Consider the following 26,035-nt stretch of genomic DNA (forward strand, 5'->3'; position numbering starts at 1 on the left):
CCCAAGGTCATCTAGCCAGGTGCAAGTGGAGGAGTGGGGAATCAAACCCGGTTCTCCCAGATTAGAATCCGCGCACTTAACCACTACGCCAAAAATATCACTAATATATCTCTGCCTTCCAGACGGCCAGATATTACATGGGAGACACATCTGATGGTTTCCAAACAGTGTTCAACAAAAGAAAAGCAGCTGGGGAGGCAGTGTATTTCATCAGAATCTAGAAAGGGAGAGCATATCAATAGTTTTTGCTCCTAGGCAATTTTGAGTGGGAAAGTAGCTGGAAAGGAAAGGGGCCCTACTGTTCTAAGCACTTTGAAACCTAGCTTCCCACAGCTGCTTTACATTTGGAAGGAAGGAAGGAAGGAAGGAAGGAAGGAAGGAAGGAAGGAAGGAAGGAAGGAAGGAAGACTGGGAGGCTCTTGCATGCTTCCTATATAACACATTCGTTTGGCCCCAGAGCCTAAGGCCAGTCCGAACTGATGGGTTTTGAAAGGGATTTTTACAGCTCTGCCATAGGACGATGTGATCAACAATGATTTGCTTTCACATGGAGCTTTTGCCCCAAACTGGAGCGAATGTGTTTGGAGCATCTACACAACACTGCCCGTTCTGGGATTTCCCCTGCTCCCCTGTATTTGCTCCCAAACCAAATTTGATACAATGTTCCCGAAAGATCACAGTCAGAACTGATTTGTGGCCATGTAGAAAGGAAAGGTCTGCCCTTTTGAACCTCCCGCCCCTCACATGGGTGCCATTTTAGTGCCATCGCCCCATCATGCCTGCTATCCTCCACCCTGTGCCACCAGAGGGATTTCTGCTGGCTTAAAAAACAAATGATTTGTGCTATAGCGTTATAGTGCCACAGCGATGTAGCAGCTAACATTTGTAAAGCCCTCTGGTGGCATGGGGAGGAATAGCAGGCAAGAGGGACTGAACAAGAGAATACTTCCAGATGAGACGTTTTCCACAGTGTCAAGTTTCCCTGCGCCTGCCCTTGTATTTCTCTGCTGCTTTCCCTCATTTCCGCAGATGTTTTTGTAGTCCCTGGTACAAAAACGCAGTTTGTTGCCTGTTGCTCCACGGCATCAGACTTCCCTATTTCCAGGAATTCCCATGCTGCACCGCAAGAAGAGGCAAACTGTGTTTTTGCTCCTGGCAGGGGGAGAAACCGTCTGCAGAAATGAGGGAAAGCCGCGGACGAATAGAAGAGCAGGCAGGGGGAAACTTGACACTGCGGAAAGCATCTGAGTGCTCTGGTGTTGCTGCAAATACCTCTGCATTAGGACATAACTCTGTTTAGGATTTGACTGAAAAAGTGCTGTTTGAATTTTATTATTTGCTGCCGTTCGGGCATTATTAGTTCTTAATTATTAGACATTATTTCCAAGTAATATTAGTTTCCCTCCATGCCCATGTAGAAAAGATACTGCAAGTGACATACATGCCCGTGTAGAAAATATGCCATCAAACACGCCCACATCAGCACACCGGAGACAAGGCTGCTGGCAGGTATATCAACATTCTCAGCCTTTTTGCAGGATTACCTGACCAAACCGGGTTTGGGAAAAAATGGGTCAGCAGGTCTTTTCTTCTCAGAGGGTTCCTCCTCCAGGTTGAAAGAGAGTTGCCCTTTCGTATGAGTAAACAGAAGGCCAGGATAAAACTCTGAAAAGTCCTTGGATATCTGGGGGCGTAAACAAAAGGAACTAAGCACCAGGGTACTAGATTTTAAAATCCAGGGATTAGGTACTCTCCAACACAGAATTTTAAAGGGATGGGTTAATTTTTTTGTATTAAATGTATTATTCCCTTAAGGGAGAGGAGGTACACAAAGCCAGCAATGGAGTATCTTTCATTGATTTTTTTTTTAAGTGCCTTCCAATAGAATACCGGTTTCACTTGATGAAAGTGAAGCTAAAACTTTGTGTGGGTCTCAGCTTGAAGTTAAGAGTTGCCAGCCTCCAGGCAGGACCTGGAATCTCCCGGAAATACAACTGATCCCTAGGCTACAGAAATCAGTTACCTCTGGAGAAAATGGCTGCTTTGGAGGGTGGACTCCATGATGTTGTACTCCACGGAGCTCCCCCTCACCTCCCTGACCCCTGCCTTCTCCAGGCTGTACCCCCCCCCATCTCCTGGGATTCCCCAACCCAGAGTTGGTAACCCAAGCCCCAGGCTGAAACAAAGAATATCTTTGTTTCATATCTGCAAGGGTCATTTCATAGAAAAAGAGCTGCAGGAGTTCATTAGCATACCTAATAAGCTATTAGCATAACATCTCATTAGCATATGCCACGCCCCATGACATCGCCGGAAGTGATGTCAGAAGGGGAAGCAAGGGGGGAGGCATCTTCAAAAGCCTTCCCTTCCCTTCCCCAGCTGGCCTGCCAAGATGGGCTGGGGGGGAAGTGCATCCGGATTGCAGCCCACCGTAGCAAAACAGCTTCCCCCCCTCCTGTGCTAGCCAGATGTTTTGGGGACGATTCTCTTTGCGAACAAGTCCCTTCAGAAGCTAGATTCTTGCACACCCACCCTCGCAATAGCAGTGTGGGGGGGGAGTAATCTTGCAAACTAGCACAATTATCTTGCAAACTAACACGGGGCGCACCTCCAGTGAGTTTTCTCGCCTTGCTTTCAATAGCAGGTTTGCAGCCCATTAACTAAAATCGCCTACAAATTCGGAGCAGAGACTCAGCTGCCTGGTAGAAATTCCTTGGTCGGGACCGTGTGAGCTAAAGCTCTTTCTGATGCTTCTCTTCAGTAGGAAAGCTGGTTCCTTGTATGCTTTACCAGGCAACTATTCCCCCCCCCCCCACTCACCCTTACGGAGAACTACTCTGTTCTCAGGAGAAATTTATAGTCTGCACCCCCACCCCATGGATGAATAGGCTCTGAAGCGCATTTATTAGGAAGGCACTCCCCCCCCAACATCGTTTTGTTTGCTTTTTAAAAGCCTGCAGCGTCTAAGGAACTCTAGAGACAGAAAGTAGCAAAGACGAGCCAGTGAGCAAAACCTGAGGAGAGAAACTGCAAAGAGTTTCCTTTTTCCTTTTTAGAGTTCTACTGTTGTTCCTGATTATAATTATGAGTCTAACAAAAACGGGCTGGGGTGAAGTACAGTTAGTACTCTTAATTCTGAGTAAACATGCAAATCCCATTAAACTGAAGGAGGTTTACAACCATAGAACTAATTTTATTGAAGTGCATTTCATCTATACCACATTTAGAAATGGTAACTTCACTCTAAGCTGAGGATGCTGAAGTTTAAATAGAAATAAAAACTATAAATGCACCAGGAGGAGTTTTGATGGAAATGTTGAATTAGTAGATCCATTTATTTACTCTTGCAATTCATATACCCTCAAGGAAAAACACACAAAGGCCTAAACCTGACTGCAGTATTTGTTCCGACCACCCACCCTCCCCTTCACACGTGCAAGTCCTCACTTGATCCTGCAGTCATCTGATGCCCTAAAGTCCCCCCTGCCGCTACCATAAATTCCTCCTTTCTGGCCGCCTCTCTTTCCGGCCCTGCCCAGCCTCCCTCAGCAGTAGAGCCTGGACTCCAAGCTGGGGCCTGTGTCCACCATGCGTCTGCCCACCTGGGGGTGGGGAGCTGGGGGCGGGGCTTGCTGCCACCGTCATTTTTTCCTGCTCCTGGGCTGCCGGAGCAGTGCTCCGGTGCGCTCCGGCTCCAAACAACCCCTGCATATCTGCATAGATATTCTAAGGGCCCAACTACATGTTATATGGCTTCCAGGTCACTGGGGCAAACAGTGGGTCCCTTGGGCTTTGTCATGTACAGCAAATGGTATGGGAATGGGAGGGGGAGAGGCTTAAGTCCCCTCTCTCCACAGAGTGTGGTCCTGATCAGAACTGGGCCCCCCACATGCCTCAAAATTAAGTTTTAAAAGTAGCTGGGAGCTCTTATTGGAGTTCTGGTTTGACAGGACCCGGTTTAGACTCTGAAATGGGTGGTTTAGGGGAGGGGCTGTGACTCAGTGGCAGAGCATCCACTTGGCATGCGAAAGGTCCCAGGATCTCCTGTGAGAATCCAGTCCTAGATGATGTGAAAGATCTCTGTCTGAGACCCTGGAGAGCTGCTGCTAGTCTGAGTAGACAGTACTGACTTTGATGAACCGATGGTCTAATTCAGTATAAGGCAGAGATCCCCAATCTTTTTGAGCCTGCGGGCACCTTGGGAATTCTGACACAGCATGGTGGGCGTACCCACAACATGGTTGCCACAAAATGGCTGCCACAGGAGGCAGAGCCAGCCACAAAATGGCTCCTATAGCTTAACTTCCGTCACACAGTGAAGATCCTCATGTTGTGATGGCAGCTGAGGCCGAAAGCAACATTTAAAAAAATCTGCAGTCAATCTAGTCTAATCTCCAGTGGCCAATCAGAATCCTTGCTGGGCAAAGTCTCCAACTGGCCCTACACATTTTCTAAAAACACTTGGCAGGCACCAGGGAAGATGGTGATGGGCATGATGGCACTAGGGCTCCTATTTCCCGGGTAGGGGACAATACTCCCTCTAAGCTATGGAGTCCTGTGAGCAAAAATTCTACTTTGTGAGCGACTGGCATTAAAGTTGTGAGTGAGCGATTTGGCTGCTGCATAGTTTGCTCTGAAGCCATCCTTCCTGAACTAAGACAAAAATGTGTGAGCCAGAGGCTAAAAAACTGAGCTAGCTAGCACTAACTTAGCTTAGAGGGAACACTGGTGGGGGATCCCCCGTGCAACGACATCCCTGACATGATGACATCACATGGAACTGACATGGGGATGTTGCATGACAACGATCTGATTTTGGGGCAAAACTCAGGTTTGACCCTGATTTTACCATAGAGCTTTGCCCTCAAACCAGAGCATCGCCGTGCGACATCCCCGACGTGAAGATGTCACTTCCGCATGATGTCGCCATTGGGGGATGGAGCCCCACCCCACTCCTGGAAGGCTCCCTCCCACCCCCCGTCAACATGTCATTGAGACCGGGCAACCCTAGATGGCACCCACGGGGTCCACATAGGGGATCCTTGGTACAAGGCAACTTCATGTGAGTGTCAGTTCGGCCCTTGTTGTAATCTGTAACAGAGGGCACAGCATCTGATAGATACATTACTGGATCTTGAAGGGCTCTATACATCCTCTTTATTTTAATGCATTTCTTATTTGGAATAGTAAATTGGAATAGTGATAGTAATGTAATGCAATGAATATTAGCATGTAATGTCATTTAGAATGGTGGGCTGAAATGTATTTTCCTGGTCTGGTGACAGAAGAGACATAACACTACACTTCAAAGAATAGGATGCTGCTAGCTACCTCCGTGCTTGAGAGGAGACGGATGGAGCGTAATGGCAGGGTCTCAGTTAATTGCTTTTAGCACCCCACGATTAAGAAGGATACATTTACACATCAGTCTCCAATTCTGACATATTTATTTGCCTCACTGTGTCCTTCCCCATCCCCCCCCCTCTGAATTCAATCCAAACAAATGATGACCATGCAAACTTAACTTGTTATTCCTGTTTGGTTAGCATAAGAACATAAGAGAAGCCAATGTCAGATCAGGCCAGTGGCCCATCCAGTCCAACACTCTGTCACACGGTGGCCAAAAACACCAGGTGCCGTCAGGAGGTCCGGCAGTGGGGCCAGGACACTAGAAGCCCTCCCACTGTTGCCCCCCCCCAAGCACCATGAATACAGTGCATCACTTGCCCCAGACCGAGAGTTCCTATCTATACCTTGTGGCTAATAGCCACTGATGGACCTCTACTCCATATATTTATCTAATTCCCTCTTGAAGCCGTCCATGCTTGTAGCTGCCACCACCTCCTGTCGCAGTGAATTCCATGTGTTAATCACTCTTTGGGTGAAGAAGTACTTCCTTTTATCTGTTCTAACCCGACTGCTCAGCAATTTCATTGAACACCCACAAGTTCTTGTATTGTGAGAAAGGGAGAAAAGTGCTTCTTTCTCTACCTGCTCTATCCCATGCATAATCTTATAAACCTCAATCATGTCACCCCTCAGCCGTCGCTTCTCGCTTCTCTTATAACATCTTCATTATGTTGTATGCTAATTTGCTGTTCACCCTCTACCTATCTGTATGAACTGATATAACTTCCATTTCAGTGTATCTGAGGAAGTGTGTGGCAACACAAGAGCACATACCTTGAATAAAACTTTGTTGGTCTTAAAGGTGCCACTGGACTCAAACTTTGATCTACAGCTTCTGACCAACACGGCTCCCCACCTGAATGGATCTTGTACTGTTATTTAAAAGCAGCCAAGGGCGGCCATGACAGTGAGGCAGGAGGGGCGTAACCTTTTCTGCCACAACATTTCCTGGGCATAAGTCATCCCTCCTCCAAGCTGCTGTCAGCGGCAGTACGGTTATGTCTTCTTTTTCCATGAAAGGGCTAATGGCAGTTGAGAGGGAGAAGGGGGAAGAGGTGCTTTTTTAATTAAGGAAAAGGTGGCTATGACAATGAAGGCTTGAAAACCGACAGAATGCTCTTCGTACTCTAAAATGATAGGAATTGTAACAATAATTTAAAAAAAACCCAACACCATGAACCATCTGCTCTACTCACATCATGAGGTTCCCTGCTCCGTAACACTATTTTGTGTGCTGTGGGAACAGACTTTGTTCTGGAAGAGAGAAAAAACTGCCTCAGGTAGCAGAAGCTAAAGGAAGGTTCTCTTGTTCCCCACCACCGAACCAACGGACAGCTCCAAACACCTGAGACTTCAAGACTGGCATAACCTACTGGGGGTGCTAGCATAGATCTGAGGAGAGCAAGGAGGAGAAGTCTATCAATGGCTACTAGCCATGGTGACTGAGGGGAACCTCCAAATTCCGAAGCACTAAGCCAGAGGTGTCAAACTCATTTGCAATGAGGGCCTGATATGACATAAATCTCACTTTGTCGGGCCGGGCCATGTGTCCCATAAAACGCAATGCTAGGTACTATATATATATATAGTATATAAAGGACAGCAGCTGCTAAGCTCCAAGTTGGTGTATCCTCTCTGCAAGGCCCCATGGGCTGAGAGCGGGGTGCAGAGGAAAACCCACATGGGTAGACTGGAGAGCCAGCTGTGCAGCCTTGGGCAGGTGCTCCCATGCTGCTTGACTGCTGCACACAGGTTTTGTGTCCCGATTAAGAGCAAGCAGAGTCTAATCTGGAGAACTGGGTTAGATTCCCCACTCCTCCTCCACATGCAGCTGCTGGGTGACCTATGGTCAGCCACAGTTCTCACAGAGCTGCTCTCTCAAGAGCAGTTCTCTCAGAGCTCCCTCAGCCCCACCTACATCACAGGGTATCTGTTGTGGGGAGAGAAGAGATTGGATTTATACCCCACCCTTCACTCGGAGTCTCAGAGCGGCTTACAAGCGCCATTCCCTTTCTCTCCCCACAGCAGACACCCTGTGAGGCAGGTGGGGCTGAGAGACCTCTTTCAAGAACTGCCCTTTCAAGGACAGCTCTTGTCAGAACTACGGCTTGCCCAAGGTCATCCAGCAGCTGCAAGTGGAGGAGTGGGGAATCAAACCCGGTTCTAGAGGAAGGGAAAAGAGATTGTAAACTGTTTTGAGACTCCGAGTGAAGGGCAGGGTATAAATTCAGTCTCCTCCTCCTCCTCCTCCTCGCCTAACTTCAGTCTAAGGGCCAATTCATACATTACAAAGTCCACATGCTTGGCTGATCCCTGGTTGGAACTTCCGATTTGAACCAGGACTGTGATTGAAAGTCCTCGGGGCAGCCATGAGAACTAGTTTGTAGCATGTGAATGGGTTCTAAGGAGTAAAGCCAAAGATATCACAGAACATGTGAGTGCGAGGATGGGGGTATGCATACAGTTGCCAACCTCCAGGTGGGGCCTGGAGGGTTCATGGAATTACAACTGACTCAGGGCTCTTTTTGTAGAAAAAGCCCAGCAGGAACTCATTAGCATAATAGGCCACACCCAACAGCAGGAACGCATTAGCATATTGGGCCACACCGCTGACAGCACAGCTCATTATCACATTAGGCCACACCCCCATGTTACCAGAAGTGTGGTCATCCAGCCACACCCACCTTTTGGTTGTTATTCTGCTTACCTTGTCTGTTGTCAAAACCCAGGGCCTTTTTTTGTAGCAGGAACTCCTTTGCGTGTTAGGCCACACACCCCTAATGTAGCCAATCCTAATGAGTTCCTGCTGTGGGGTGTGGCCTATGATGCTAATGAGCTCCTGCTGGGCGTGGCCAACTCGGGAGCCAGCCGGAACTCCGTTCTTGTGCGTTCCTGCCCAAAAAGAGCCCTGCAACTGATCTCCAGACTACCAACCCCCCTGGAGAAAATGGCTGCTTTGGGGGAGGAATTCTATAGCATTCGACCCAACTTCCCTCCCCGAACTCCACCCCCAAATCTTCAGGAGTTTCCCAGCCTGGAATTGGCAACCTTAGTTGTGAAGAGAGGAAGTGCCACACAGGTGTTCTGGGAGGACATTTGGGAGATAACGGGCAGCACAGGAGAATGAATGTTTTAAGAGGGCGTGGTCTGCAGATGAGTAGAGTTGGAGGAGTGAAGGATTACCATGAGAACACTGTAGAATGAAGGCAAAAAGGGCTGACTTTGGAACAAGACAATGTAGAAAAACCCGTTTCATGAGGATGGATTCAGGGTTTGGGATCCCACATGAAGGCAGAGGCAGCTCCAGGCCAGAGCAGATGAGGTGATGGAGGTTTGGTGCGTTTCAGCACAAAGCTACCACAAAGACACCAAAAAGAAACAGGGTAGTGTGAGGTTCTTCTGTGTAGGAACACTTACCTAGACGAAGTTGGTAGTTTTAGACAAACCTGGGACTTCATTTGGTCTTTCATTCCCGCACCTATTGGCCACGACCTATTTGTTGGAAAAAAAGTTGCTTAGACATATGTTTATCAAAAGGCCTACAATGTGGGGGGCTATTCTTGAATCTGCGTGCCATTCTCTTATGGGCCAATCACTAGCAAGAGTTGCCAACCTCTAGGTGGCACCTGGAGATCTCCTGCTATTACAATTGATCTCCCAATGACCAAGATCAGTTCCCCTGGAGAAAATGGCTGCTTTGGAGGGTGGAGTCTATGGCTTTATACCCTGCTAAAGGCCCTCCCCTCCCCAAAGCATGCACTCCTCTGGCTCCACCCCCAAAATCTTCTGATACTCCAAACACAGAGCTGACAATCCTACTTACTACTGATGAGGAAGGACAATAGAGTTTAAGGGGCAATTCAAAACTAGGTTCCTAGTGATGTAATCTCTTTTCTTGTTAATAGATTATCGCGAACTTTAGGAAAGTTCTTGTTTATTCTTTTAAAGAGAGAATCTATCCCAAACTTAAGTAATATTGATGTTTTATTGTTGATGTTCTATTGTCTGCTTCTATATTTGAAATATGTAATACACTGGATAATACATCTGATTTTACTTGTTGTATGTAACTTGATGAATCTATAAACTTGATGAACCTATATTTTCCCCTACCCCTTCTTCTCTTTTGTATCCCACTTTTTTGAGAAAATATTTTTAAAAACCTGGTTTCCTAGTCTCCATTGCTTCCTCCAGTTGAACACCTTTTGGAAGCATTTTAAAAAAAACACAACCAAAATGCTGCCAAAGTCTGTTTACCAGAGACGACCAAAGGGACAAGGCCTCCTTCGTAACACTTTAAGTTCTCCTGGGGGAATGTCTAAGTCTTTAATTCTGTATTACTCTGGGGCTAAACTAGTCTTGATGGAAATCCACTCGCATCATATGAATTCATCAAGGGTTTAAGACCATGTCTGCTTTACAGCCTGGATTCAGATCAAACCGGCAGCATTCAGGGAACCAGCGAGCCCTCCTGGAATTCTCCAGTGACAGGTTTCAGTGTAATGCAACAATGTCCGCAGGGATCTCTTCTATCTTGTGACTGTTCTATCTTGTGATCTATGTCTATCGTGATCTACTGCCCCAACCTGGACAGCCCAGGCTATCCTGATCTCATCAGATCTTGGAAGCTAAGCAGGGTTGACCGTGGTTAGTATTTGGATGGGAGACCTCCAACAAAGTCCAGGGTTGCAGTGCAGGGGCAGGCCATGGCAAACCACCTCTGGACATCTCTTGCCTTGAAAACACTACGGAGTCACTGCAAGTCAGCTGTGACTTGATGGAACTTTCCACTACCACTATCATGATTTATCATGGAGTAATTTCCTCTTAGAGCTGAGGACAGCTCCTCTTGGCTTTCTTTGATCATGAACTACAGAAAAGCCTTTCTCACTTAGCTTTTAGAACCTCTACCGGGGCCGTAGCCAGGATTTTTGACTTCAGGGGCATTTAAATAAGTCAGGGGGCACCGCCACCCCCCCAGGCCAGTGTTCCCTCCAAGCTGAGTTAGTGAGAGCTAGCTCACATTTTTTTAGCCTCCAGCTCACACTCACAGATTGCCGCCTTTGCTCAGGAAGGATGGCTCCGTCCAGAGCACAGTAATTTATGCTGTAGCCAAATCGCTCACTCACAACTTTAATGCCAGTAGCCCACAAAGTAGAATTTTTGCTCACAAGACTCCACGGCTTAGAGGGCGCATTGTGTCAGGAGCGACGAGAAGATAAAAGTAAAACAAAAAGCGACGAGAGAGAGGCAAGAGGCGAAGGTGCCGGTAGGCAGTGTGTTCACACTGCAGCTAGCCAGAGGCACACTGCCGGCAGGCAGGGCAGGGCAGGGTGATGGCTCGGCGCAGCCATGGTGTGTGCAAAAAATAAAATAAATTAAACCGGCTGGATGGGAAGTCAGGAGGCCTGGGCAGTAAGTCGGGGGCGGGAGGCTGGCACTGAGGTGCCCCACTGTAGCTAGGGGCCTGACCTCTGTAGGACAAGGGACCGGTGAATGTGATTTATGAATGTGATTTCTGATTTATTTTTTCCTGACAGGTAAAATGACAGCTGTCACTGTGCCTCATTAGGAGTCTGATTAAAGTGAATTTAGATTTTGATATTTAGCCTAGACAGTTGTAGAACGGAAGCAGTTAGAGTATTATTTTAAGGGCTAAAGGTCTTCAACGTCTTAAGAGTCAGAAAGTAATGGAATGGAATGCATATTTGAAATTATTTGTTCTTCAGTTGAAGGACGTTTGAGAAGCGAAGCTAAGAGAAGGAAAGGGCCGCGGTGTTCTCAAACAATAACTTTCTGTGTAGAGCAGAACATCTGGCCCCAGAAGGTCTGCTAAGAGCTAAGCTGTGTGCATGTCATCAGGAAACTCCCTCGTTTCAGGCAGAAGCAAATAAATTTACTTTAGCCTCCTAATGAGGCACAGTGGCAGCTGTCATTTTACCTGTCAAGAAAAAAAAAATCAGAAATCACATTCATAAATCACATTCACTGGTCACTTGTCCTACACCTCTGCCCAACTGGACACCCTAATCTGGATGGCCCAGGCTAGCCTGATTTCCTTAGGAGCCATTGGTAATTGGATGGGAGACCACAAAGGAAGTCTAGGGTTGCAATGCAGAGGCAAGCAATGGCAAACCAACTACGAATATCTTTTGCCATATGACCACTACTACTTCGCGGTACTTTCCACTACCACCTGACAGGATATTTCTTTGACTGGCTTGGCTGTTTTATGTTTTTTAGGTATGTTCTCGTTTTAAGTCACTTGGAGTCTGGGAAGTGGCACATGTTGGGAATGTATGGGTTGCAAGGTCTAGATTCCAGTCATTATAGGGTTAATCTGTCTTACCCTCTGTGCTATTGTTTAGACTGGCCTGGAAGGGAAACTGGAATGGGAAGATAGCCCAGGAAAATCTAAGTCTGTTTACTAGCAATCATTGGTTACTGTGTTCAGGTGATTTCCTTCTAGGAGTCAAGAAGTAGGAGAATCTCCATTGTTGTGTGACCATGTATTCTGTGCTGTAAGGATGTAAAAACCTAGCTCTAGATATCTCTTGTTTTGTAGCTTTCCATGTGAACCCTTCCCTTAGAAATAAAGCTTTTTCATAGAAAGAAGTGTCTCGTCTCCAGTGAAGCAAAGATCCATTGCAAACGCTGAGTATTTAAGTATTTTTGCCTATTTTCCCAACAGCACACACATGCCGTACAAAAAGCACGTTTCCCCATTGGATATACTAAATTGTCACTCTGTATCACAAGTGTGTATGACACATTAAAAACCATTCTTAGCACTTTCCCTCCCAAACATTCCCCCATCCAAATAATTTCCATTTACTTTGTTATCTGAGACAATGTCCCCGGCTTGGCCCTTTTAAGTCGTTTACATCCGATTTTCCAAGGGTCCCAGCAAGGACAGGTCATCAAGTGTCCCCGTGACATGTCTGCTGATCTGGAACCTGGTGCCGCCGAATGCCTGCAAGCGGAAAGACATAAACAGAGCTTCAGAATTTAAAGCCAGGCAAGGCACTCGCCAAGGAAAGGAAAGTTCACCACTGATTAAAGGGGAAGAAGCCTTCGCTAAAGGGAGGCTATTAAGCTTCTACAAGGCATAGAAAATTTGGAGGAGGTATAACGGGGATAGGTTGCAGAAAACTACTCATTTCTCATCTTTTTAACAATCCCATACACCCTGGCTTGCCAAACTCCAGGTGGTGACTGGAGATATCCCGCTATTATGACTGATCCCCATGCAGGCCCATAGCTACAGTGGGGCATCTCGGGGCCCGGCCCCACAACTTACTACCAAGACCCCCCCGACTTCTTATCCAGCCCAGGCCCCCTCCATTGCTTTATTTTATTTGTGGCGCTCCATTGGGGTGTGTGTGCAGGGTGCCCCCCACTTATTGAAAGGCCCCCCGAATTAAAAAAAAAACCTGGCTATGGGCCTGTCCCCAGGCAACAGAGGTCAGTTCAGCTGGAGAAAATAGCTGTTTTGGAAGGTGAACTCTATGGCATTATACCTCATTGGAGTCCCTCCCCTCCCCAAACCCCTCTCCCTCAGGCTCTACCCCCAAAATATCCAGGTATTCCTTAACTCAGAGCCGGCAGCCCTCCATACACCACTTGCTGACATTGCTCTACCAGCTGGAATTAGCGAGGTGGAGAATACATAAAGGAATCGTGGTGATTTTGGTTCCGGAGAGAATCAGAGGGAGGCTTAGATTATGGAACAGTCTCGGAGGGGGGGGGGACGACCCAACAACCTAAGTTAACTGCCAGGGCTCCCCCAAAGAATTATGGGAACTGTAGTTTGATGAAACTGCTGAGCATTCTGCTGGAGTGCCTCTTTCTCCTCACAGAATCCCTAGTTGCGTCTTAAATTAAGTTTCCAAGACTATCCGTAGCAAAGGTCTGCCCCAAGAAAGGGCAGACCTCTCGTAAAATCTCTGAAGCAGAAGTTTCCACATTCTGTTGCCCAATGCCTGTACAGATGTTTGGCTGTCTGTGTGCGTGTCTAGGAAAGGGGCCAGCAAGCATTATTCCTCTCTCCTCTCTGTGCTCACAGCTTCCATGATCTCAAAAGCCTGAATAGTGGGTGTGTGCCGCTGCAGAATCAGCAAGCTGTCCAGGGTTGTAGCATAGGGTTGTGAAAAGTACGCAGACGGAGAGTGATTTCAGCTAAGCATACTTTTATTAGTCAGGAGCAAGACACCTAGGCCGGCTCGCAGGCCGGCTTATATTCCTACTGAAAACCCACCACCAAAACACACACCCCACTCCCGATAGGCTATTTACAGTGACCGAGAGACCTATTGGCCTCACGGCCTGGGACCTAGCCCTTTCATTGGGCCTGGCTAGGATCCTACTGGCCCATTGTCTTTTGGCATGAAGCTTGAGGTGTTTGTGCCTGGGCAAGTCCAGGCATGCCCGGCCCTGTCAGGGCTCGATACACTACAGGTTGCCAGCCTCCAGGTAGTGGCTGGAGATTTGCTGTTACAACTTATCTCCAGGCGACAGAGGTCAGTTCCAGTGGAGGAAATGGGCTCTTTGGAAGGTGGTCTCTATGAAATTATACCCCATTGGAGTCCCTCCCTTTCCCCAAACCCTGCCTCCTTTAGGCTCCAGCCCCCAAATCTCCAGGTATTTCCCAACCTAGAGCTGGCAACCCTAGATATAGGGGCTCAGAAAGGGATTGGGGGAGTGTGCTTGTGACCAGTCCCTTTCTGTTAACGGAGGGGACCCACCCACATAGCCTCTTGTGATTCAGGGGGGGGACCAGGTTGATAAAGCTTCCCCTCCGTGACAAGACCTTCTTAGGGTAGCAAGCGTGAAGGCCTGGGGGTTCGCTGCTGTGAGGTCAATTTTGTGCTAAGTAGAGAATGGAGAGCCTAGTGGCTGCACCCGAAAGCACCAGAGAGAATTCAGACCACACTCCGAAGCCGTAACCGGCTTAAATGTATGTCCCTCGGCCAGGTTTCTCCTTTGACTGTCTGGAGACCTGTGCTGCCGATCCGTTCTCTAAAACCAACCTGGAAATAAGTGTACCTTCTTTGTCATTGACACACAACTCCTGCCTCGGTGTTCAGGTGGAAGTGGGCACAGCCACTCTGTGGCTTCAGCATGGCGGAATAACCTTGTCTGCAGCAGTCGGGCAGTGTGGGAGTGCCTGCACCCAGGGCTGCCCTCCTGGCTTTCCGGTCCACCCATAGGGACTTTCCTTTACACCTCCTTCCCAGCCCACGAAGCCTTGCAGTGAGGATATAAGAAGAAGAGAGAAGAGATTGGATTTATACCCCTCCCTTCACTACCCAAGGGAGTCTCAGAGTGGTTTACAAACTCTTTTCCCTTCCCCTCCCCACAACAGACACCCTGTGAGGTGGGTGGGGCTGAGGGAGCTCTTGACAGAAACTGCTCTTTTTTAAGAACAGCTTTGCCAGAACTGTGGCTTGCCCAAGGTCATCCAGCAGGTGCAAGTGGAGGAGTGGGGAATCAAACCCGGTTCTCCCAGATTAGAGGCCATGCACTTGACCACTACACCAAACCACTACACTATACCAACTTGGAGCTTACCAGCTGCTGTCCTTTATACAGTTAGTATCTCCAGTACCTGGCATTACGTTTTATGGCACACATAGCCTGGCCCAAGAGTGACATTTATGTCAGATCCGGCCCTCATAACAAATGAGTTCGACACCTCCAACCTAAGCCTTCCATAGGATAGGCAAATTTTGGGCCTCACCAAAAGGGATGGCTGTCAATGGTCCTTTCAACACTCGGATCTCATCCCTGGTTTTATCAGAGTTCAACTTGCAACACAATAGCTTGCATTTATCCCTGGTTGTAACAGCATCCGTTTATCCCGGGACAAGTCTGGGGCAAAACTGGGGTGACCTCAATGTAATGTGGAAACACAAAATAGTCCAAGATGATTACAAGGAGTGAACTCACATGTAGTGTAGAATGTATGTTTGGGGACAGGGTTGAACCAGGATTTAAAGTGTAGTGCGGAAAGGACCAATTTGTTATTTGATATTCTTCTTTACAACCAGAATTTACCTTGTCTGTGTGGCTTTGTTCATGAAATCTAGTTGCGTCTTAAATTAAGTTTCCAAGGCAGCCAACAGGTCCAAATACTTAAAGCAATGGAATGGATAGGATTGAACAATAATCAGGAGCATAAACACTTTAAAAAATGCATCAAAAGCTAAAAGCATTTCCAGCTGGGACGCAAAACTAGGTAACATAAATCAGACAGCCAAACAATACAATAGGGAGACCTCCATTTCAGGCAGACTCCTAAAGCAGAGAGGCAGAATGCAAAAGAATGATAATGTGGTCAAATGTAATGATCTGGGCTGAAAAAAAGCCCTTCTATTTGGTGTGTTAAGGCGACAGAGAAAGGCAAGAGAGTAGAGCAGCAAGTCCCAGCAAACGTATGGCCCAGTGGGCACCACCAGTTTTGAGAGGCCTGCCTGGATTCCACCTCAGCATGGTAATATCTCGACCCAGGCTCCTGACAATCTGAAATAGTGGGCAAAAACTTACATTTCCAGAGAGCTTATTGGTTAGTGGTTGTCTGCCCTGGGTTTTCAGATCTGAAATGCGGAGACCTTTAAAGGCAGACCTAGAAGATTTATGTCTTCCAGTTTCTCTCTCTCCTACCCTGCAATTTTAGTTTCCTTTCTCACCATGGAAACGAAGTCACTGGCTGCTTGCCTCCATTCTGTGTTAAAGGCACACTACATGTGATTGTTCTAGAGAGTAGCTACCCCAACAGATTGTGCTTGAAATCCTCCTGTTCCAAAAATAAACTTAGTTTCAGATAGCGAGTTTTGTTGAACTATCAAACCCGATGAAGCAGCAAGCTAAAACTGAGCAGAAAAGCTGCTGGCAAGTCAGAGGTAATTTCCACACTTCTGGGGTACTGGAAAGGCTCATTTCCACAGGCTAGATTTCACATGATGCTGTTGAAATATCCCTCACCAGCCATCTCTGTATAATCCAGGCACGTGCATACTGTGTTTCCTGTGCATGTGGTGTGGTAAAACTGGCACTTTGCAAAAATAATATTCAATTTGACACCTCTGTCAGTCGAGCTATTGTTCCAAAAATATCTCTTTTCCTTTCTCAGGGTACTACAAATCCCATTGTGTGTATATTTGCTAATTCCATTCTACCCCTCTCCAGTTTCTTTGGGATTTCCCCTCCTTTAACTGCCTGTTGCATAATTCATCCAAGTCAGCTTTTCAACTCATTTCCCTATTTTGTGTGTTTTGTACATACCAGCAAAAAAAATGATTTCTCTAGAAGACACTCACCCAGCTGTGCTCAAATATAGTATAAAATGTAAGACCTTTTCAACAGGGACCCAAAATAGCTAACACATCACACCCCCTTCTCCATTTTATCCTCACAACAACCCTTTGAGGTATGTTAGGCTGAGACTGCATGACTGGCCCCCAGGTCTGAGGCGCCGGCGAGGGCGCCGGCAGAGCGTTCCCTGCGCATGCGCAGGGGACGCTCTGTCAGTTTCGGGGGGATTTAAGTATCCCCCCGATTTTTTTTGAAGTTTTCGGATTTTTGTGCAGACGTGGGGACCTCCCCATGTCCGCACAAACATCTCCCCCCCCCCAGGTGCGCGGATTTAAGCATCCGCACACAGGGGGCACACTTGAGAATTAGATATATAGATTTCTGGGTCCACCAACAGGCTTGCACAGGGGTCCCCAATGTGGCGCCTGTTGACGCCATGGCAACCACAGACCCCTTTCCTGGCATCTGACAAGTGTGTTTGGGAAATGAGTGGGGCTTTTGCCTAGCAGGGCTTCTGATTGGCTGCGCAGATTTAAAAAACAACAACACATTGCTATGGAAGCGGCTGCCACCACAGCGCAAGAATCTTCACTGTGTGACTGAAGGTAAGCTGTGGCAGCCATTTTGTGGCTGGCTCAGCCTTTTGTGGCAGCCATTTTGTGGCTTTGGCCACCTCACTCACCATTCCCAAGGTGTCTGAAGGCTGGAAAAGGCTGGGGAACCTTGGACTAGCAGAATGAGGAACGGCTTAATTCCTCTTTAATTTGAAGAGCTACTAAAATATTTTGTACGACTTGTTCTAGAACTATAAGGTCATGTGATCAAAGGGTAAACCCACAAACGATGAATTCCCTAAGACTATAAAATATAAGGGGCCATCTTTACATCATAGACCAGATCACTACAATTAGCATATCAGACTTTACATTTTGAGTGTGTCAAACAGGAGAGCCAGTTTGGTGTAGTGGTTAGGACCACGGACTGGGAGAACCAGGTCTGATTCCCCACTTTTCCACATGCAGCTGTGGGTGTGACCTTGGGCAAGTCGTAGTTCTGGCACAGCTGTTCTTGAAAAAAGAGCAGTTTCTGTCAGAGCTCTCTCAGCCCCACCTACCTCACAGGGTGCCTGTTGTGGGGAGGGGAAGGGAAAGGAGATTGTAAGCCACTCTGAGACTCCTTCGGGTAGTGAAGGGCGGGGTATAAATCCAATCTCTTCCTCTTTTTCTTGCTGTAGGTTAACCTCAGGCATGTTAATAGAGATTAATGGTGTCTGCACAAATGTGTATGTTGACAGATTCCCCCCACCCCCCAGGAACACGCCAGGGGAGGAATTCTTGAATGCTTAGTAACTGTTGCACTATGTGGCTCCTCTTATTTTCATATCCCACGTCTTTGTATCATTTGGCAACTGCAATCACTTTCCCTCTTGAGATTTCTCAGATCTTCCTGCCCCCAACACCAACAAACCACATGGCCACCAAATTGCTCTGGTTCCTCACTCATTTACCCCCCCCCCATTTGGGTAACAAAGACTAACTAGTAGAGGGCTACTGCTTCACTTTTTGGATCCCTCCTCTCACAAGCAAACCGAGTACAAAGGGATTATTGCTACGGAAGATTCATTTACAATATGCAGAACTTTGTACGACACCCTGCAGGAACTGAACCAAGGCGGTGGCTTACAAGGATTAGTAGGAAGAGCTAAAATTGTTGGGGGTGGGTAAGGGATCCAGGAAGGTCTCCTCCTTAATTTAAGCTGTGTTTAGTATTATTAGTACTATTTATTGGACTTATTGATCGCCCTATCCCGACTCGCGCCAGGCTCTGTACAGTATGGCATTCAGCCTTAGGAACAATATGCAAACATCAAATATAATAAAATGAATAGCATTAAAACCAATTTAAAACAAATTCAAGATAGCATCACTAACAACTACACAATTGAAGATCTGGATTTCTGAATGATTTTGGTCACTTCCCAAGTTCTTTTTTTGGTTTGTTTTATTTTGTAAGGGGAGATGGGGGGTGGGTGCCACATGTTGGGAAACCATCACTGTCCCTAACCCAAAAGTCTGGCGGGACATCTTTGCCTTGCAGGCCATGAGGAACTGCATGAGGTCCTGCAGCGCTCTGACTGTGTTAGCCAGGTTGGGTCAAAGGCCAGCCGGAACGCTTTGGGGCTAGGGATCGCCTACCTGCGGAGCGTAATGCTCTCCCGGGAACATAATGGAGGAGACGATCCCATAGATATTTTGGTATTCCTTGGAGGTCTCCCATTCAAACACTAGCCAGGGTCGGCCCGCTTAACTTCTGAGATCGGATGACATTAGGCTAGCCTGGGCTATCCAGGTCTGGGCGAATAACATCCACCTCTATTTATCTTCTCTGCTCTGCAGGTACTTAAGGCCTGGGCATGGCCAGCAGTGTGAACCAGGGGACGAAAGGGAAGACCTACTTGGCACTCAGAAAACTCCCCCCACTCTTTTGTGTTTGTTCCTGTTATCTTTCTTTTCTGTAGAAGAGGAGGAGATTGGATTTATACCCCGCCCTTCACTACCCAAAGAAGTCTCAGTGCAGCTTACAATCTCCTTTCCCTTCCCCTCCCCACAACAGACACCCTGTGAGGTAGGTGGGGCTGAGAGAGCTCTTTCAAGGACTGCTCTTGAGAGAACTTGTGACTGACCCAAGGTCATACCAGCAGCTGCATGTGGAGGAGTGGGGAATCAAACCCAGTTCTCCCAGATTAGAGTCCGCAGTCCTAACCAGTACACCAAACTGGCTCTCAGTACTTGAAGCTACTTGGGGTCCCCATTTGGGAGAAAAGCAGGAGGTTCCTATATCCATCCATACACACACATATCAGTGCTTGGAACAAATCTCTACCTGACTAGCACTGCATAAAAGACAAGACTGGTGTTTTACCGTATCTGCACTACACTATGAAATGAAATTATATGCAAAAAAAGGTTATTGGTTATTTAAAAATATGTTGCCCACACTACTGGCAACGTCAAACAGGAATACTATCTGAAACGTAATCTTCTCTGCTGCTCTGTTTTTAAAAAGAAATTGTTTTCCTCAACTAAAGTACCTTTTACCGGTCTGCCTGCACACCAGCCAACAACGGCTGTTCTGCACGACTGACACGCTGCAGCCTTCTGGATCAAGTGGCGCAGAGGCGGTGTTGCTATTTAACTATGACAGACAGATGACGGATAATGAGGGGAGAGAGCTCAATACCGATTTAAGCAAAAAGTGTTTGTGTGTTTGGTGCCGTTTCCATATTCAAATACAGTCTCCATTTTAAAGTGTTTGAGTCCAGTGGCGCCTTTAAGACCACCAAACTGTTCTTCTGGGTATAAGCCTTTGTGTGCATGCACACTTCAGATGCACACGGAAGTTTATACTTTCGCAGTATGTCACAATAAAACCAGGGCTTTTGGGGGGTGGGGGTGGTGCTGGAACTCCCAAAAGGTACATTTTCAATCTGTATACTGTAAAGTCATGAACTTTTAAACATTTTTTAAAAGAATTTTGTTGAAGAGGTTCCGGAACTCTGTTCTGGCGTGTTCCCCCAGAAAGCAAGCCCTGAATGAAAGTTTGTTGGTCTTAAAGGTGCCACTGGACTCCAACTTTGTTCTGCTGCTTCAGACCAACACAGCCGCCCACCAGAGTCAATTTTTAAATATATTTGCACAGAAAAAGACGGCCAATTTAACCAGCTCATAATGATCATTACTTCCTTCCGGCCGTCCTGCAGGCTTGCTGCTGCCCTTTAGTAAAGCCAAACCCACTCGACAAGATCCCGGGCTACAAACGCAGCAGGAGCAAATCTGTGGTATTCTGGGCAGTCCCTTGTGTTTCCAGTATAAATACGTTATATTCGTTGGCATCGCTTGAACCGATACTTGCTAGTAATCTGTGCTTCCAAACTCTTTCGGTAAAAACAGAAGCCTTGGAGATTGGGGGCAGGGGGCCCACAGGGGGCTCTACCACCTTCCCAGAAAACTTCCTTGTGGAAAGGGACTTTAGGTCTACTGTGCGAAAGGTACTGCTGAGAATGTGACATTCCAGTTATTTGACTCATCCAATACCGTCAAGTCAGTCAACTGGCCACCTCTTATTAATAATCAACTATGCTGTGTATCCAAGAAGGCCACTGGGCGGGAAGTGTTATAGCACCGTCTGTCAGCCACAACGGCCTTTATCAGCTGACCTGGTTTTTACCTACAGTGAAACGTTGTCTTTTCTGTTTCATTTCATTTCTTTTTGATACCTTCTGATGACTTCTTAGGAGGAGGGAAAAAAGACCTCTTCAAACATATATGAACGTGCATTTACTGAGTAAACTTATAAAACTGATTTTAACATGAATATGGTCCGCAAACAGCAGTCTAGGCTTACAAGTTCTGATACTTCTGCTGGTGATAAATACAGGTAATTAAAAAGCAGATGTAATTACAAAGCCGGTAAAGAAATCCACATTCATTCTAATTATTTTTTTAAAGAATGCATCAGAAATTTACTCACTGCAATAAACCAGACATACATATATTTTATGCTAGCTGAAACATTGTGCTTTCCCAAACCTTTCTAAATATTTCTGGCTGCCTTGGACAAACGCTACAGTTTTATCACCTGATCTGTCCCTAGTATTGTAAAAAATATAGCAGGACAAGCCGGACTGCAAGCTTAATGGAGAGCAACAGTAAACAAAAATTCCCCTTTGTTAATCTTGCCGAAGGTGGCCAGGTTTCATACAACACAAAAGAAATACACCCTGAAAGCATTCAAAATTTCTGAATATGCTTATAACTTAAAACAGAGTTAACCCGTATGTAGTCATTTGTAATAAATACATTTGTACCATTCCCTTGTGTAGCTGTTTGGCATGTTTAGAAACTTATGCTTACCCAAAAAACATTTTAAAAAGGCCTCGGCTAGAATGCCGAAGGGATTGGATGGGTCATGTTGCCGGTATGCGGCCACATATGGACTAATTGTATATTCCTAGGCAATCTATTCAGAGCTTTTGGATACATCTCGCAAACTGGAGCTCATGCGTGAAATGATCTTTTGCTCAGTCTCAAGTCTACTGTTTGTGCTTGATTTTCAAACCACACGGTCGCCTGCATGGGTTGGGATTTGCCCATGGTGAGGGGCTTATGTGCGTTAGCCAACCATTAAGCATGAACTTTAATTCTATCACAATGCTCGCTGAAAGCATGTCATGATATTCGAGTACTCTCACACACTGGTGAGAGATGCTGTTTTTAAGATGTGCGTAGGATCTGTGCATTGTGAGTTCCCACTTCGAGCACACAGAAAGGGCCAGAACAGAAGGCAGAAACCACTTGTGCTTTTCTTTCGCTCTCTCTGGCTTCTGTGTCGCTTTCCAAAGCCATCTTGAGAGAGACTAAATCGCTACCCTCTCCTTCTACAAAAAGGTAGCAAGGGGGAAGTTAGCTGTCCCCCAACTGGTTAATTCAGAAGCTCCAGAGCCTTTCCTTTCAGGGAAGGAAGGCTTCTCTTCTACCCATGCCAATATTTGCGGCTGCTGCAGATTCAGAGACAGCTACCATCTTGTTCTGTATCTTAAACTGAAGCTCCACTCTGTAAATGCCAGAAGAGGCACGTTCCATGAAGTACAACGGAAGCCTTCCAAGAAATCAGAAGGGGAAAACACCTTGATCTATCAAGTAATTTTTGTTTTGCAAAACAGATGTCCCCAGACCAAAGTTCCTCTCTAGTCACTCACTCCACAGAACTAACCTTGAGGATGTGTTGTAAATCTAAGGGGTTACTGCAGGACTATTTTAGCAGGAGTAATTTAGAATTAAAGCATTTCCTAAACACAGGCAGATGTTGAATGCCTCGCTCACTATCTTTGTCCGCCAAATCTACACTCCTGCTCAAGTCAAATATAAACCCTGAATAAAGCACATGGATTTTATTCCCTTTTGCACTGTTAATATTTGCCTGAGCGTTCTGTGCAAAAAACAGCAGAGCGGTCCCTGTATTTCTATGCTCTTGGATAGGAAGGAGATTCTTTGCAGCATTTGTGATACACCATTTTAGAGGAAGGTTTAGATCACAGAGAAACTGAAAAGTACCAATCCTTGATGGAATGCTTAGCTTTCTCTGCAATTCTTGTTCAGTATGTGACAGGCTATTTTAGCTCCTCTCTCTCAAACTACATTTAAGTGGTAGGACCTTTCCAACAAACCTGGGGAGGGAAATACACTCAGCAAAAGAATTAATGCAGGTATTTACTATTCCACATCCTGTGGCATAGTGCAGAATGATTTCTGCTCCCTCCTCTCATTTGAGACCGAAGGGCAGTGGAGATTTCATTGGTCTCAAGACTGAGCCTTTGGTTTGCTCTTTGTCTTCTTTTCCATATTCCATGCAGGGTCTCCGCTCCCTCCCTCCCACCCACCCTTTCCTCTTGTCAACATGCACCCGTATCCCACACCAACTCTTCTCCTACATCCTTTCAACCATCACGGCCTGCATCTCAAAGTCCATACATTTCTCCAACAAAAAGCCCATCATGGCAAACCACTCAGTCCTCGTTCAGGACCCCCATTTTAGAAGACGACATGCCCAAAGGGGCCCCGAGTGCCCCAATCAAGACCGGAAGACTGTGGTTTCTTCTCAGCCCGGCCATCAGATTGCTTCCTGCGCTGACGTACACGACCGAGTCCTCCCTCGGCAGGCCAGTTTTTGCCCCTTGACTTGTTTTGCTGTCCCCTCCCTCCGGGTGTTTGACAGCTCTGGCGATACCCAGCTTCTTTAGCCTCTCCACCAGGTTCATCTTCAGCTGCCCGACGTCAGGAGGACCAGAGGACTTCTGCCCGTACATTTCCTGCAGTAACGTTTCGGCCGGCCGAGAGGCTAAGAAGTTTTCGGACACGTTCGTTCGAGACTCGAATGGCAGAGGGGAAGGGCAAGGAGAGTGCAAAGGCGAATTTGGTGGTGTGGTGGGAACGGCGAGCGTCTTGAAGGATTGGAGCAGTGGCGGTTTCTCCAAGACCGGGCTGTTGTAGACCTTGGCCGAGATGCCTTTTTCTTGCAGAAGCTTAGCTAAACCGTTGGTGCTGCTGAAAGTGGTAGTTGAGTCTCCTCTGTTAGTCAGGAATTCTCCAATACTGAGCCTGTATGACATGGCTGGCGAGTTTGTGACTGTATTGCTCGTACTGCAATTACTGCCTGAGCACTGAGGGCCGTATGAAGCACTGAGGAAACAAACCAAAGATACGTGTGTTAAATATGATCATCAGAAGCCTCTTTCTATGTACAGAGCAGAAGAAGGGGAAAGTTTCCAGGGATAGGGCATAAGTTCTACACCCCACTCTAACAAGAAGACTGGTGCATGTGTATCACTGCCTTTCTGACCAGGTAAGGAAGCCCAACGAGGTTGATAAAAACACAAAATCACATGGAATAAATTTAACCTTACCCCAAAGCAATTTTGTTTGATAAAAGCAGCAAATTAATCAGTAAAAGCAGCATCTCAAAAACGAAAAGGAAACAGTAAAAGCAATCTATAGACAGCAAAAAACCCTTCAAGCAGAACAGTCAGTTATCACTGGGGGAAAAAACCAATAGAACTAATCACAGAGCATCTCCCAGGCCTTGTGGAATAGAAGCATCTTTAATCAAAAAAGCCGGAGGGAATCGTGAGCGCCTCATCTCCTATGGGAGGGAAAAAGGTAAAGGTAAAGGTTCCCTTGCTCGAAAGCCAGTCGAATCCGACTCTAGGGTTGCGGTGCTCATCTACGTTTCAAAGCCGAAGAGCCAGCACTGTCCGAAGACGTTTCCGTGGTCATGTGGTCGGCATGACTAAACACCAAGGCGCACGGAACGCTGTTACCTTCCCACCGAAGTGGTACCTATTTATCTACTTGCAATTTCTTGCTTTCGAACTGCTAGGTTGGCAGGAGCTGGAACTAGAGACGGAAGCTCACCCTGTCTTGCGGCACCCGGGTCTTGAACCGCTGAACTACCGGCCTTCCACAGCCTGCAACATCGCGACAAAAAGCCTCCTTTCGGATAAGAAGGATTACAGTGTATATACAAACACGAAAATAACAAATACACTGTAACAAAACACAAAAATATGTAACTGAGAATTCATATGGATGTAAAGGTCATGTAAATATATCATTCAATAAAGAATTAAGCAACATAACATAATCACGTACATAAGGAATACAAAGAATCAGTCCAAAGGGATCAGAACGTCAGAAGCCAGGCAGAAGTCAAAAAATCGGGCAGATTTTATAAAACATATCTTTTTAAAACATAGTGCGGCTACATAGTGATTGTATATTTTACTGTCCCGTTAATGAAATGTGCTGAAACGAGGCTTTCATATCTGGAATCCTCCTGTGACTTCTGCCTGACTTCTTACGTTCTGATCCCTTTGGACTAATTCTATGGTATTTGTATTCCCCGTATGTGTGATTATGTTATGTTGCTTAATTCTTTATTGAATTACATATTTTCATGACCTTTGCATACATATAAATCCTCAGTTATATATTTTTGTGTTTTATTACAGTGTATTTGTTATTTTCATTTCAGATAAGGCAGAGTCTTGAAGAAAGGTCCATCCACTGATTTCATGGCTCAGGCAGTCTGATACGGGTACATTAGCCCTACATGCCAATCTGCCATGTGCTCCCACCCCCTTTGGAAACCTTACAACATTAAAATGCAAGAACTGGTTCAACAATCAGTGACCTTGAAATACATAAGCGTAATTAGTGACATTCATAAACCGTCGCCTGTTTTGGCTCCTCAGAACCAAATACTCTGAAGCACTTGCCAGTCTCTCAAGAGCTAACAGCCAATTTGACTGCATGCTCAGTTCTGAGAAGACCGGTAACCTTCTTACCTAGGGGTAACTTGCGTGATATCAGATGGATGGAGGATCCTACAGGTGGTAAAAGTAAATGTAGAGTTTGTAGATGACAGGCATTTTCCTGGATTGGAAGCTACAATACATTAAAAAAAATCCGATGAAAAGGAGATTAAGAGTAGGCTAAGATGTTTACGATAATGAAGTAGTAAGTTTATAAAATCCTGAAAACTCCAAGGCAAAATACGTTCTACTGAATGCAATGGTTTATTTTTGAATCATTGCCATAAAAAGCTCCCAGTCTCCCGGTAAAACTGATCATGCCCCCTGAACACTAATTTCCGCAGCCCTCGATTGAACTATGTTGAATGCCCGTAACCAAGGAAGGTGGAGATGCGGTTCTCCTGGATCCTTCGCCATAGTTAAAGGATTGGGAGCAGGCTGCAG

General features: G+C 46.4%; 2 protein-coding genes across 2 annotated transcripts in view; both read right to left on the reverse strand.

The window, feature by feature from the left end:
* Positions 1–12,348, reverse strand: part of ALS2CR12 (amyotrophic lateral sclerosis 2 chromosome region candidate 12) — a 39,163-nt gene extending 26,815 nt beyond the window's left edge. The window contains exon 1 of the mRNA XM_015425514.1: positions 12,245–12,348. Within this exon, the coding sequence (XP_015281000.1) occupies positions 12,245–12,348 (104 nt within the window). The remainder of the gene's footprint in view (positions 1–12,244) is intronic.
* Positions 12,349–23,186: 10,838 nt separating this feature from the next.
* TRAK2 (trafficking protein, kinesin binding 2) overlaps positions 23,187–26,035 on the reverse strand; it is a 60,322-nt gene continuing 57,473 nt past the window's right edge. The window contains exons 17-18 of the mRNA XM_015425516.1: positions 25,625–25,724; positions 23,187–23,960 (exon numbers count right to left, since the gene is read on the reverse strand). Of these exons, the coding sequence (XP_015281002.1) occupies positions 23,288–23,960; positions 25,625–25,724 (773 nt within the window). The 3' untranslated portion in view covers positions 23,187–23,287. The remainder of the gene's footprint in view (positions 23,961–25,624; positions 25,725–26,035) is intronic.

This window comes from Gekko japonicus, unplaced genomic scaffold (assembly GCF_001447785.1).
Source record: "Gekko japonicus isolate JY-2015 unplaced genomic scaffold, Gekko_japonicus_V1.1 scaffold604, whole genome shotgun sequence".
NCBI lineage: Eukaryota > Metazoa > Chordata > Lepidosauria > Squamata > Gekkonidae > Gekko > Gekko japonicus.